We start from the raw sequence: 14,493 nt of genomic DNA, 5'->3' as shown, positions 1-14,493 counted from the left end.
GAGAACGGAGGAAGAGAATTTTGAGTATGCTGTGTTTGAGACTTCCGTGCCACCTCTAAAGCTTGTAGCCAGAAAGCAGTTGAGTAAATAAGGTTGAAGGTGTAGACTGGAGGTGGTGATTTAGTAGTCATCAGCATGAAAATGGAAGAAAAAGGTCTGGGAAAGAATGAGATCACCAGGATTGGTGGGTAGACCGAGGATAGAAGAAGACCTGGGACTCAGCCTAACAGTTCGGGAGGGGACAGAGGGAAGGAGCCTCTGAAGAAAACTGAGAAGAGATGGCCTGAGAGGTAGGAGAGAATCAGGAGGATAGAGTTGCAAGACTCTAGGACAGTTTCCGTGAGAGAGGACAAGTAGACAAGGACTGAAGAGCATCAGAAGGTTTATCAAAGAGGCCATTGGTGACCTTGAGAAGAATACATTGTTTCAATGTATATATGGGTAAAAGCTAGATTGCAGGTGGTTGAATAATTAATGGGGAAAGGAGAAGCTTTCTGGTTAAAGATGGCAGATGGAACATGTGCTTTTATTTCTGCTTTCATTTCTCCCAAAACCTCACCAAAATAAGAATAAAAGAATAAAAATGGTATAAGCACAAGGACAAAGAGAATGAGAGAGGAGACTACGGCACAGGAGAGATTTCATCACATTTTTGGAAGATGCAAAATGAATGGAAAAGTGAGCAGGGCTAAGCAAATTGCATACCAGATACCTGCAGGGGTGATCCTAAGAAACAAGCCCGTTCATGCCACAGAATCCCCAGGGCTCAGGACTCGGAGGCCCCATATACTACAGAAGACAGAGATGAGGTATGAGACTAAAAATAAGGATCAATTAAAAGGTAGACTCCCGGGTACCTTCTCCCATCCTTAGCAGCCAGCTGATGGCCCCTTCCTTATCGGGGCAGCAGTTGGGGGAAGTTTGTTCTCCAGAGCCAAGGACCCCAGGTACAGCAGGAAGTGAGAGACAGGGAGTGTTCTGAGAGAGGGAGACCCTGCCTACCAAGCCAGCTGCTCAGATCCTGAGGCACTGGCAGCCAGGAGATTGGGAGGTCCTCTCTGGAGAAATGGAGTGACCCCTCATCAAAAGGCAGAGATACTGATATGTCGGGGTCCTCCATGGGACAGTCGAGTCCTGGCTGATTAGCTTTAGGGAAGCCCACCAGCTGAAAAGCTTCCCCCACGGTTAGAGCTCCCATCTGGGTTTTGGTGATAATAGTGATCACTGGCCATTTGAAAAAGCTCCTCCAAACACCTTCCAAATTCTGAGGAAAAGTATTTTCAGTCCATAAAACCCAGCCTAACTGATGATCTCTAGGAAGGTAGAGGAAGGATGATTTCAGACATGCGAGTCTTTTTCATGCTCCATTTGTCTGAAACTCCTCTACAGTGAAGGGGAAACCAAGAGAAGGAAAGGAAAGGGAGGAAGGAGGGGAGGGGAGAGCGAGGGGAGGCGAAAGCCCAAGTGAGAGGTAAAGGAAGGGCCAACCCAGAGCAGTGCAGCAGAGAGCAACGGGGTAGAAGGTTCCGGAGAGAGTCTTCACAGGGAAAATGGCATTGAGGGAGCCCCTGACTTGTTTGTTTGAAAAAATAGTATTTAGAGAGGCTATGTGGTTCTTTTGTGCAGTTTGAGAAGGAGTAGTGATAGAGACATGAATTTAAGTTAAACCAAAAAACAGGACAATTATTTAAAACAGCAAATTGTTCAGAAAATGAAATATGATCATTGTACACTGCTTGGAAAATTCCCTGTAATATTTATAAGGTCATTGTAGGGTAAAAAAAATATTGATCTAGTAGAAAAATGTGATGTGATTATTTTTGAGAAGATGGAGAGGAGGGCAAAGCAGGGAGAAGGCACGGGCATGGCGTTAAATCCTTATCTGCAAGATAGGAAGGCAGTAATCATGTCTCAAACTGATAAACCATGAAATAGTCATACAGGTTTGTTATTTAGGAACATGAAGGCAGATCCCAGAAGAAAACAACTACAGGCAATAAAAAGTATTTTCTTCTGGGGAGTGGATCACAAAGGTGATGATCCAGGTATCCCGGGGCAGGGAATAGCTTGTTTACATTATAAACACTCCAGAACCAACTTCACTTTTAAAACCATGTGGACTATACTATTTTGATAGGAAGAAAAATATGTTCAGGATGAATGGAAGGGTAAGAAGTAAAGAGAGTGAATATTGACATCTTTTTCAAGAAGTTTAATGGTAAAGAAAAGGAGTAATATCTAATATTTATATAATAATATTTACTAGGTACTGTTCTAAGCATTTTACATATATTAAGTAATTCAATTCTCCTATGAACTCTGTGCAGTAGGTACTATTACTCTCCCCATTTTACAGATAAGGAAACTAATCCAATTCTCATAGCTAGTGAATGGCAGAGCTGGAATTCAAACCCAGGCTGGATGGCTCCAGGGCCCACGCTCTTTTTTAACAGTGGTAGGTGGAAGGAAGTGAAGAGTTGCGAAAGGGTTTATTTATTTTTGTGTTTCACTTGTAGTAGGAAAGATGTAAGCAAGAAGATCCAGCTGAGAAGATGGATAATTGTGCTGGTCCGGTGTTGGACTTTTGCCAGCTAGCTACCATGAAAGAAAGGAAAGCTTAGGGAGTTTGAGCATGTACACAGCGGACTGCTGGAGAGACAAGCTGTGGGGTCTCAGCCTGTGAGGAAGAGGAGCTTGGTGGGCTTCTGGAGGAGCAAGAAAGAGAAAGGGTCAAGAAGGGAGTGGGGAAAGTGGAAGGACAGGAGATTGCTTTCAGAGAAGCTGGGACATTGGCGTTGAAGGATTGACGATGGAATTAAAGAAAATACACACAGGCACACATACATACGCCGAGATAGGTCTGGATGGATATTTACCAGCATGTTATCAGGAATTGTAGGGGCTTTCTTGTTTTCATTTTTGCTCAACTACTTTTCTAATTTGTCTTCAATTAATTTGTATTGCTTATATAATAAAAACCACGAGGAAAGTTACTAAACCATTCAGAAGTGAAGCAGTCCCAGATAATGATGAGGCCCAAGGTCTGGTCATGGAAGTGAGTGCTGACATGGGATGGAGAAAGGTCTTTGGAGTTGAGGAGATAATGAAATGGAGGTTATGATGGCAGAGAGGTGGTCCTCGTGAAAGCTGGTGTCGTGGATCATGGGGGTGGCACTCTTCTGTGGATGCAGGGAGAGGGAGACTGAGCACGAGGCCAGTCGGCACCTGGACACGGGAGGACAGAAAGCGGTGTCACAGAAAGTTTGTGCCTCTCCTTTCCTCTTTCTTTTTCAGTCATAGTTACCCCAACTTACACTGCCTCACCCCAAGAACAAGGCAGTAGCGTTTTAGCTGGCCTCCTGTCACCTGTTTCTTCCTTCCTATTCCAATTCATCCTACCTCCATGCTCGCTCAGTAATCTATAATAGCTCTCAGTTACTTCTTTAAAATAAAGATTTTAAAGCCCTTCCCAACCTGGGTCCCTGCCTCTGTGTTCAGCACCTCTCTGAGCTTCTTCGTCTATAAAATGAAGGCGTCATTAGAGTGAAGTAATAGAAGAAAAGGTGATTTAGAGAAAATCATTTCTCATTGCAACCTAATTTCTTAATACTCCCCAATTGAGTCTTCAGTAGTTTGGGTTTTTTTTTAACTTTTTATTTTGAAATAATTGTAGATTTACAGGAGGTTACAAAGAAATGTTCAGAGAAGTCCTGTGCCAATGAGAAGTCCTTCTCCCAATGTTAATGTCTTAAACAATTATAGTACAATATCAAAACCAAGAAAATGACATTGGTACAATCCATAAGGCTTATTCAGATTTCATCAGACATGCACTCATATTTGTGTGTGTGTGTGTGTATGTTTATGTGAGTGCAGTTTTACCACATGTGTAGCCTTGCATAACCACCGCCACAACCAAGATCAAGATCTGGAACCACACCCTCCCCACAAAACTCCTTTGTGTCACCCCTTTATGGCCACACTCATCCCCTCTGCCCTACCCCTAATGCCTGGCAACCACTCATCTGTTCTCCATCTCTACAGTTACATTATTCATGAATATTACTAAGTGAAGTCTTGTACTATATATTCTTTTGATGTTGACTTTTTTCATTCAGCATAATTTCCCTGAAGTTTGTTCACTTCAGTAGTTTTTAAAAAAATTCTGTATTGCCTTCAATATGAAACTTGTTCATTTCCACCTCTGCCTTTGCACATGCCGTTTCCCCATCTAGAATACCTTCTACCAACCCTCTCTACCAGTCTATTTGTTTTCTTCTTCAGAGTGTGTCTCACTGCTGGGTGCTCAATCTCTGTTCTAGTCTCAGTTATGTATACCTCATACCATGTCATTTCCCACCTGCAGGCAGAAGGCAGAGACCATGTCTACTAGTCTTTATATTCCCAGCATCTAGTACAGTGCCTGAAATGTAGGAGATACTCAGGAAATTATTTTTTGGATGAATGAATGAGTAAAGTTGCCCTGTTTGGATCATATATTGTGTCTCAGGTATGTGTTGTCTTCCCAACTAGACTCTAACTAGATTGTGAACTCCTTGAAAGCAGCAACTGCATTGTATTTCCCAGTGTGCACTAGGTCCCGGTTAGGGTTGCCATAGGTATTTGTGTGTGGTTTCAGTGGTATGTACCTTTGTGTATGTTGGCATGAAGTGAGGGCGTAAGTGTTTATGGGGCTGGTTTCCCAGCTGCCCAGACTGACTTCCTACAGTCAGCAGGATGGACCTGGAGATGTCGGGACTGAAGACCCTGGAGCATGTGGCAGTGACAGTCTCCATCACTCATCCACGACGTGGCAGCTTGGAACTAAAACTGTTTTGCCCCAGTGGCATGATGTCCCTTGTCGGCGCTCCCCGCAGCATGGACTCGTACGTACACCCGCCCATTCCTTCTGAGCTCTCTTTGCAACAGGGGCCTTTTTAAGGAAAAGATACAGAAGTAGACACCGACACTCTCCTGCACTGCCGTGGCGCTGGCTGACCTCGGCAGCTGGAAGCTACTCATTATGTGCTCTGTTCAGGTGCTTCAATGTGCTAAGCACCATACTTTAGGTGTAGTTTCTCTGATCCTTGGAAGAACCGTGCAGAGGAGACTTTGTAACTTCCTTTTACAAAGGAGGAGACAGGTCACAGAGCCAGTAAGTGCCTGAGAAAGTAACAATAAACCTAGATCTGTCTGCTCCCAGGCCTGTACTCTCTGCACATTTGCTTTTTCCACTGCAGCACATTGACACAACCCCTAATCCTGTGAGCTCCCAGGGGCAGGGGACAGCATGTGCATACCCCTCAGGGCACCCTCCCCAATGGCTACGCTTTCGTGGCCACTACAGCAAGAAAACAACGTTTCCGGGCAAATCGGTCAGCTCCCTGTTCCCTCCTTCCAAGTCTTCTCCTCTGTTCTTTCAGGGATCCCGGTGGCTTCGAGGATTGGACCTTCTCCACTGTGCGATGCTGGGGGGAAAGAGCAAAAGGGACTTACAGACTCGTTATCAGGGATATAGGTGAGCCTGCCTGCCCCTCCTCAGGGCCCTGCCTCTCCTGATTGTCATCTGGGCCCTCTGCCTCTCAGAGTCCCCACAGAAATTGTCCCATGTGGAATACATAGGGTTGCCATTGGACCATGAGGGTAGATGCCAAGAAATGGGCACTGAAATCTAAAATTGTTCATTTATACTACCTCTCATATTCCTTGGAGAAGTGACTGATGCATTTTTCCTCAGGATAGCAACAAAAATTCCTTGTTGAAACCACATTTCAAGTCCTTTCACATATAACCATCCTTTGGCCAGCCCTGGTAGGCAGGTAAGGGCAGGACTAATTTTCACCATTTTTTTTTTTGAAAAATTGAGGAGGTTTGAAGTGACTTGCTGAAGGTCACACAGTATTTCAGTGAGGAGACTGGAAATTGAACCCAACCCTCCCAACTTCCAGTCAAGTTAGGTATTCACTAGACCAGTGCTTTTCAAACCTTTCTTTAATTTAGGAGAGGACATTTTTTTTTTTCCTCAAGCAAAACCCCAAATGGGACCCTAAAATATGAAAGAGATAAAGGCAAAACTTCTGTGCTGCGGAATACCACCTTTCAACCTCCCCGTTTCCGTCCTAAGGGTACCCCGTGAGGCACACCCTCAGCACCTGGGGTCAGGGGGACACAGACAACTACTGCAGCAGACCACGTGGTCGGGTCCCTGGGTGACGGGGTGGGCACGGCATCTGCTGTGTGCATGGCTGACAGAGGAGCATGGCTCACGGACTGCACGGCTTGCTGCTTTAGGAGATGAGACGTTCCAGACTGGCGTCCTCCGGCAATGGCAGCTGACCCTATATGGCTCTGTGTGGAGTCCAGTAGACATCAGGGACAGACAAAGGTAGGTATAGCTATGTGTGTCAGCGGGAAGGCAACTCATGGGGTGGGGGAAGCTCCACTTAGGGAGCTCCACCTTCCTGGGAAGCCACAGTGCACCCCTCCCCTTTCTTCTGAGGGGCGTCCCTCTCTTCAGCTGCAAAGTGGGAGGATGGGTGAGGGCAGGTGGTAGAGGAACCACGTTCAGTAGGGCGTCTTCTCTCTTCCTCTCCACAGGCTACTGGAAAGTGCCATGAGTGGGAAATACCTGCATGACGGCTTCACTCTGCCCTGCCCTCCTGGGCTGAAAATTCCTGAGGAAGATGGCTACACCATCACCCCTAACACCCTCAAGGTACAGCACCAAGACTCACGCTACAGGCAGGCAGGAGTGTGCTGGGGGGTTTAGTCCTTAGTGGGATACTCGAGGTGACCTGGGGAAGAAGGGGTCGGGAAGACCTGGGTCCCCGTCTACTGGCTAACTCTCAGCGTTCCTGTGTGCGCTGGGGGAGTGGTTTGGGTGGGAGGGGCCGTCCCTAGAAGGAGAGAGACTTTCTGAGCTCCTTGTTCTGGGCTGAAAGGGCTGCAGGCTTTGGGAAACCATCCCTAACATAGGTGTTTGACTTTTCCTCAGACCCTGGTGCTGGTGGGCTGTTTTACCGTCTTCTGGACAATTTACTACATGCTGGAAATATACTTGAGCCAGAGGAATGTGGCCTCTCACCCAATTTGTAGGAGTGGACCCTGCCACCAGCCCCAAGGAAGCCGAAAAGCCAGGGAAGAGGGGACAGAACTAGAATCGGTGCCACTTTGCAACAGCAAGGATCCAGACGGAGTGGAGACAGAGCAGGAGGGCCCTCCCGCCACCTCTAGTCTCCTTACCCCAGACTTGCTGGGTCAGCGGGACTGGCTGTGCCAGCACAGGAGTGCCCTGGACTGCCCTCCTCAGCACCTTCCCCCCGACCTGTTGCAGGGGAAGGAGGAACAGATTTGCTGACCCAGGGCCTGACAGACTCAACATGGGGCAGGCTCCTCCTTCCCAAATTTGGGGAAGCTTGGAAAGCTGCTCTAAAGTCCCGGGAGTTCTGGGAAAGGCAGTCCTGATGCTTACATCTGGAGCCCAGAGGCCTAAAGAGCCCCCTCTGAGTACGCTCACGGAGGGCAAGGGCCTTCTTCAGGTACAAGTAGCAAAAGAATGGTGACACAGAACAGTGTGGCCACAGCCACTGGATCTTCTTCCAACCAAACAGGAGATTTTGGTGCGAAGGTCTTGGACGAGGGATCACCTCCCCCTTTGGGCAGGCCTCCGTCCTCCTTTCTCCTGGGCAAGCCGGCGGTGTGAGTCGTGGGGACCCTCACCTGTGCATAGGTGAGAAGGTGCCTGCCATGGCCAGAAGAGCATCTCAACAGAAACATCACTGGGGCCATTTGGGAAGAGGGCTTAGGGGTAGAGGCCAGGAAAAGTCCCTGGATATGCCTGTCCTTCTAAGGACCCAGGGCCCAAAAACAGCAAACTTGTCTTCTCTCTCCCTCACCTTCCTGCCTAAGCCTTGGGCCTCTGATGTACTGGTGTGGCATCAGCCCTCAGCCCAGCACATTTGCCCTAAAAGCAGCTGCCTCCATTATCCCTGATCAGAAGCCAACCTTGAACACACCCCTGACTCCTTCACCATCACCCCCACCCTTCATCCTGCAGGATCGGTACAATGCTCCTGGCAAAGCTGGGCATGGGCACGGCTCTCCAGGCCTGTGCTGCCTCACTATGGCGTCCGCAGCTGGACTGTGGCAGCTGTCAGCCACGGCCGCTCCCGCCCTGCGACCACCCTGTCTTCCTCTGCAAAGTGCTCAGGGAAATGGCCTTACCCACCGGAGGCCAGCTGTCTGCCCGACAGGCTGTGGCTCTTCCTCCCACTCTTGGCCTCCTCCCCTCTTCTGAGCTAGTTGTCAATTTGAATTTTTTTTAATGCTTAAGAATTGGTTTTCTCTTTTCACAGCAACATTTTGTTGACTTTTTTTCTGCACAGCTTTTCCACAATAAAAGCCTTCCACACAATGCTGCTGCTCCCCATCTCCTTTCATCTGTCTCCCCAAAGCTAAGGCAAGGTGCCAAGTTGCTCCTCTTCCCCTTCGACCCCTGAGCTTCATGCTCCTCCTCCACTGCCTGGTCCTCTGAAAGCCTCTGACCCCTGGAATCCTGGGATGTGTGGATCCTTCAGAGGACAGCGGCCAGGAACGTGCATTAACCCGGGCTGCCCGCCTCTTCCCTGCTCACATTTACTGGAACCACAACAGAAGGGACCAGGGCAAATCAAACTCTGCCAGCCAGGCCTGAGAAAAGATTGATGTATATATTTTTTTCCTTTTTGAATTTCAACCCCCAAAATATTCCAGCAAAAAGTGGGGGGAGCTTGGGCTGGGTCTCCTTCAATGGACATCTGCTGCCAAAGAGGACAGTGGACTTGCCCCACCCCCAGGCCACCCCCAGCCCAGGTCCCCCCTGCTCAGCCCAGGATGGGGAGAGACAGTAGAGGTGGCAGGAGAGCTGGGAGGAGGACCGGGCAAGCAGTGCTTTGGGGTAAGAAGTTGGGCTGAGGCTGAAGGGCGGGAGAGCTGCCCAAGTGCAGTCATCGTTGCTCAGTGCTGGAGCCTCGAAGCTTGGCCGGGGCTGAGGGAACTACACGGGTGCAGGTGAGGCAGGCTAGGCGGGAGGGCTGCGGCCAATGAGCTGGGGAAGGGCGGGGCTGGGAGCTGGCCCTCCCCCTCTAACTGATGATCTGCCGAGGTCGTCCGTAGCCTGTCATGCCAGCCTGCGAGGCCCCTCTGTTGCTGCCCATCTGTAGGCCAATGACATGCTTTCCCTCCTGCAGTTGGCTCTCTGTGAATTCCCTCTTATGCTCCTGGGCTTTCCTAGAAGAGGAGGAACCAGGATAAAGTCTTGCCAGACTGCATGCTTTCCCCCTGTTGTCTGTTTCCTGTTCCTTCCTAGCCTGATGACATTCCCTCCCTGGTTCACTTCTCTTGTTCGTTAATCTAACATCCCACAGGTTAGGAAGACTTGTTGAGCACAGGAGGGTAGGAAGGGAGCAGTCAGGAAGTGTTAGAGACCCATTTTCCCCCCTCCTCGTCCTTCGCCTTGTACCTTCCCAGCTATCTGCTTCCCCAAATCCCTCGCACTAATGGGTTAGCCCAGGCCACCTCCCATTGCATGCAGAGAGCCAAGCTTAGAGTGCAGGGAGCCCTGGTGGCCACGTACTTCATAAACCAGTTGGGATCTCCACGGTAGTGCCCATCATTCTTGGTCACTGCCAAGCTGCCCAGAGCCATCAGGGTCCTCTGCACTGCAGCCAAGTCTTTGCCTGTGAGAAGAAAGAGGGGAGGGGGGCTGAATTTCAGGACTGTGTAAACAGGACTCCAAGGCAGCACCTGCCCCACTTCAGAAAAATGGCCAACCCAGGGGCAAAATCTGTCCCAGAATCAAAGGAGGCATCAGTAGACCCCATGGTATGCCCTTGTGAGTGTGGCATGGTATTCTCTTAGCATATCCCATTCCCGCTATGCAGACCCATCGTGGCACGCTTTGATCATTCCTTGTCCCTGCCTCAGTCTCCTGTCCTCCACCTGCCTCCTCTACCCCTTTTCTCTCTGTACCTTCAAAAAGGTCAACAGTCTGGAACATGTCAGTCTTGGTGACTCCATAGTCCTCAGCTGCCTTCAGGAACTGAGCCACCTGCTCCATCTGCTTGAAGACCATGGAGGGTGGGTTCTCAGGCACCTTCACTGGCTTGGAGCCATCGGGATACAGGCTGTTCACCAGCTTGCTCAGAATCTGCCAGGCATAGAACAAACGCAGCTCGGCACTCAGCTTGGGGTGCCTGCCCCCACAACTGGCAGGATGGCACAGCCCCGCTCCCTTCCCAGGGTGCCACTCACCACGCCGTTCTTCAGCCAGACCTGGAAGCCCAGGCGCCCACGGTCTGGACGACCCACATCAGGGCCACACTGCACTACGATCCATTCCACCAGCCGCTCCTCCAGCTCCTCATCGTACTTCTTCTCAATTTTGGATTGCACTTCGCGGCTCATGCCATAGGAAGGACCCTTGTTGGCCATGTTGGAGAAGAGCTAAGGCAGCACAGGCCAGAGGGAGAGGGCAGGGGATCAGAGACTGCTCTGCTTTCTCTTGTGCCAGGCAGGTCTCTGGCTCTAGGTCTAGGATGGGGGACTCCCAACCATCCTAACTGTCTACCTCCCTGCCCTTGCTTCCTGATTTTGCTTTCATGGCACTGCTCATCTGGGCCAGGCTCATTGCCTCGGTTCAGGGGGCTTCTCTGAACTTGGAGACCAAAGAAATGGGAGATCAGATCTTTGGCAGCTAGACCAGGGGTCAGTAAACTTTTTATAAATGACCAGACAGTATTTTAGGTTTTGCAGGCCATTTGGTCTCTGCCGTTGTGGCATGAAAGCAGCCATACAAGTCTTTGCCTGTGAGAAGAAAGAGGGGAGGGGGGCTGAATTTCAGGACTGTGTAAACAGGACTCCAAGGCAGCACCTGCCCCACTTCAGAAAAATGGCCAACCCAGGGGCAAAATCTGTCCCAGAATCAAAGGAAATAAGTAAATGTGTGTTTGTTCCAATAAAACTTTATTTACACAGATAGCATTTAGCCCATGGGACATCGTTTGACAACCCCCAGTCTAGAACATTTGTTCTTTGCCAAGATTGGCCACAGAGGCACTGGAGAGGGCTTCTGGAGGAGGCCACATTGCCCCACAAAATAAAGCCAGCAGGTGTCTGTCCAGCTTGGTGTGAGGTGGTTTACAGGCTCTGCCTCAAGTTACAGAGTTACCGCCAACTCTTACTTCTTGTCCACTTTATCCTCTAGCCCAGAAGCTGGAACTCCAAAACTCCAGCTCTCTGCCAGGTCAGCTCAGCCTCTGGCCTGCAGCTGGAGAGGCTGAAACCTACCCACCCCTGGCAAGGTCTAGGAAGCCACCACAGCACCAAAAGAGCTCTTGGTCAAGCAGCTGCCTTTCCTCAGGGGAGTCAGGTGAGAGAGAAAGAACTGGTATACCCACCGGCTTTCCCTCCTGCCCCAGACTCCTGCCACTGTAGGAGCTTAAGTAACCAAGAAGCCTAAGTCCTCCAGGGATATCTCAGGGCCAAGAATCTGCCAGCCAGAGCACGGGGAGGCCCTCCCTGTCCAGACCAGCAGCAGCTGCTGCCCTGAGCGCCTGGGGCTGGCAGTGCTCAGGAGAGCCCCACTAATGGAGCAAGGCTGCAGGGGCAGGGCCAGGCAGGTAGGCCACTGGGCAGACGTGAGTGTGTCTGGTCAAGAGGAAACAGACCTGGCCACAGGTATCGCCCTGGCGTAGTGTCCCTTCTGCCTTGAGGCTGTCTAAAGAGCCTTAGGAAAGCGGTACCAAATGACGCCAAACTCATCCCCTGGCCTCAGACAGGTCAGAGGCTGGGAGGGAGAGAACAGCCTGGGGATGGAGGCAGTCAGCAAATCCCCCCAACTCTGTGTCTTGTCGGAGCTGAGACCCTCTCCCCATGCAGCACCATGGGAAGCAGAGTGAACATCACTCCACATGGTCCCAGGTCAGCTGCCAAACCCTATCTGCCCCATCCTTGCCCACCCCACAGCTGACAACTTTCTGAGCTCCAGTTCCCCATCTGCAGTGAGGGCAATGTTATCTACCCCAGAGGGCTGAGAACGTTCAATGAGACAATGTCTGTGACTGCCTAACATACTGCCTGTCCCTCAGCAGAGCTCCTCAAAACGTCAGTCCCTGGCCCCCCAGAGCTGGTCTCCCGGTAGTAACCTGGGAGAGCCAGCCCCTGACCGAGGGGTAAAAACAGTAAGCGTCTTCCCACTCCAGCCTCCATCCCTTTTCAAAATCATTCACTGAGGGAGGGGATGACCAAGATTGAAAGAAAGAACACGTGATGGACTCATCTAAATACCAGCCACTGGGCAACTCACCCCTCTCTGCATCGGTTTCCTTATTTGTAAGTGAGGGCTAGGCCACCTCGGAGGACAGACGCGGTGCTCTCAGCACCCCCATCCTCTCCCAGTCAGTGATGCCATAGAACCCAAGGGCAGAGTGCTCAGCTCTGTTCGGCTACAAACAGCCAAGTGCCTCCCCTCTGCACCCGACTTGTGCCTCACCCCTGCTTCCCAACCGCCAAGGACTCGTGGGCAAAGAACTGTGGTCAAAACTCACAGGGCAGCTGGGACCAGATGACCTCAGCCAACCCTTCATCCTGGCCGCCCCGCCATCACAGGCAGGCGGCTGACATCCCTGTGGTCCAGGCACCCACCACCTCTATGCTCTGCCCTCCTTGTATTCGCCCAGCCCACCTGCTCTCCCAGACCGTGTGTGGGGCATGTGAGGACCGGGATGGGAGCAGAGTGTGTGTCTCCAAGAGCCCCACACCCCACTTTCAGTCTCAAGAGATTCAAAACAGACAGTCAAGATGTCAAGGCCCACGGTGACAAGTACTCAAAGTTGCAGCCCCTAGATCTAGAAACGACCCTTGGATTTTGGTCAGAACAAGGGAGGGGGATGAAATGCACCCCACCTCCACCCCCACCCTTCTCCTTTCTGGAGAAGAGTCTGAAAGTGGTGAGTTCCAAGAAATCCGTCAGTCCTCTGACTTCCGCAGTCCCAGCTGAGGAGAGAGAGAGGCCGCAGGGCAGCCCCCCGGGAACATTTCTAGACAAAGGCTTCTGGGCCAGGACGGACAGGACGGCTTTGGCCCTCCTGCCCTGTGGCTCCCGTCAGCCTCGTCTCCCAAAATTCCCTCCCCAGTGGCCCCGTGGGTGATGCTGAGCCCTGGAGAAAGACAAAGCGTATCTGCAAAGGGGCAGGGGCACCTCCCACAGCAGGAACCCAGAAACCCAGCAGAACCAACAGTCTCCCCCAGACTACTGTTTCACCTCCCCCCCCTCCCCTGAGCCCCACTCCCTTCCAAATAAAACACAGCTGACAGGAGCACCAAATAGGAGCAAGCACATGTGGATCTCGGAGCCGGCAGGAGGGATGGCTCATCTAAATTCTGGGTACGCAGAAGAGCAGCCCTACTCACTGCTGCCCTTCGAACAGCACCACTGAGGGGAACCAGCCAGACCCTTCCGGAGGGGCCCTGGGGCCCAGGCCTGCCCAGCCCCGTCTGAGCCACCCAGGCCATCACTCCAAAGCTCCTCCCTGGTAGTACCCACCCCCCTCCGCCTGTAGTGGGGGTGACCCCCTACTCTCAGAGCACGGAAGGAGCTGTGTACCCCGAAAAGCAGCTCTCCCACCTGTCCTTGCACCCTGCCACCCCAGCCTGGTCCAGATTACAGTTCTGTGGTCCTGCACATCCCCTCAGTGGCTACCCAGGGGCTCTCCTGTGCTGCTCAGGCCTTGGGCTCCCGCCAGTGGGACACTGCTCTCCAGCATTAATGTACCCACACACCTCCTCACCTCCTCAGACATCCTCCTAGATGGACAACAGACAACATAGACTTGGGTCTAACCTTAGGCACCTTGAACCTGACACACACCCAGTGACTGTGGCTGAAAATGGGGAGCTTCCTTCTCACCCCACTTCCCAAGTTTCCACTATCAACCCTCTGCACCGGCCAAGTCACCCTGGACATTTCAATGAGCCCAGGGCCACCCAGTCTCAGCCGTGCAGGGCTCTAGCAATACCATCCCACCCCTCAAGCTAGGATTCCCTCCCCATTTGGAGGCTAGGAATGAGAGGGTGGGCTTCCCCAGCTAGGGAGCTGGGGCCCAGGACTTCCCCAAAGCCCTGCCTACAAGACACCCACTGATACTGTCAAACCCCAGTGCAACTTCCCTCCACCCCTGGGACAAACGCACTTACAGGGGCTCCTCAGGGCTCGCGGGCAGGAGTGAGCGCTCTCTGTCTGGACTTGGACAGACAGGATGGGGCGCTGGCTGGGTGAGGGGTTTAAAGGGCTGCCGTAGTGGTGATGTCAGCCTCCCCCGCTGGCTCACCCCTCGGCCCCCTCCCGGCTGGAGGAAACCAGCTCCCGTTCCCCACCCCCAGCCCCCCCAGTGACTCCACACAGGCTCCATATTTGGGGAAAGACACCAAGTTGGAGAAGTCTGCCGGGGGCTGCCC

General features: G+C 51.6%; 2 protein-coding genes across 3 annotated transcripts in view; one reads left to right on the top strand and one right to left on the bottom strand.

The window, feature by feature from the left end:
* Positions 1 to 9,718, top strand: part of PCSK7 (proprotein convertase subtilisin/kexin type 7) — a 27,088-nt gene extending 17,370 nt beyond the window's left edge. For both annotated transcript variants that reach the window (XM_008516714.2, XM_070624921.1), the window contains exons 13-17: positions 4,730 to 4,886; positions 5,424 to 5,518; positions 6,292 to 6,385; positions 6,598 to 6,715; positions 6,995 to 9,718. In XM_008516714.2, coding sequence (XP_008514936.1) covers positions 4,730 to 4,886; positions 5,424 to 5,518; positions 6,292 to 6,385; positions 6,598 to 6,715; positions 6,995 to 7,357 — 827 coding nt within the window. In that variant the 3' untranslated portion in view covers positions 7,358 to 9,718. The remainder of the gene's footprint in view (positions 1 to 4,729; positions 4,887 to 5,423; positions 5,519 to 6,291; positions 6,386 to 6,597; positions 6,716 to 6,994) is intronic.
* Positions 8,690 to 14,493, bottom strand: TAGLN (transgelin). Its single transcript, XM_008516715.2, has 5 exons — positions 14,233 to 14,493; positions 10,291 to 10,482; positions 10,009 to 10,186; positions 9,614 to 9,716; positions 8,690 to 9,267 (listed from the first exon to the last, which is right to left on the bottom strand). Exons 2-5 carry the CDS (start codon positions 10,468 to 10,470, stop codon positions 9,123 to 9,125), a joined length of 606 nt encoding a protein of 201 aa, XP_008514937.1. The 5' UTR covers positions 10,471 to 10,482; positions 14,233 to 14,493; the 3' UTR covers positions 8,690 to 9,122.

Source organism: Equus przewalskii, chromosome 6 (genome assembly GCF_037783145.1).
Source record: "Equus przewalskii isolate Varuska chromosome 6, EquPr2, whole genome shotgun sequence".
NCBI classification, from domain to species: Eukaryota; Metazoa; Chordata; class Mammalia; order Perissodactyla; family Equidae; genus Equus; species Equus przewalskii.
This window is presented reverse-complemented; position numbering and strand designations above follow the sequence as displayed.

Coding starts and splice junctions, on each gene's coding strand:
- TAGLN (XM_008516715.2), bottom strand. CDS start 10,470: ATGGCCAACAAGGGTCCTTCCTATGGCATGAGCCGCGAAGTGCAATCC. Junction 10,187..10,290: donor TCTGGCTGAAGAACGGCGTG/GTGAGTGGCACC, acceptor TATGCCTGGCAG/ATTCTGAGCAAGCTGGTGAA. Junction 9,268..9,613: donor GATCCCAACTGGTTTATGAA/GTACGTGGCCAC, acceptor CTCCTCTTCTAG/GAAAGCCCAGGAGCATAAGA.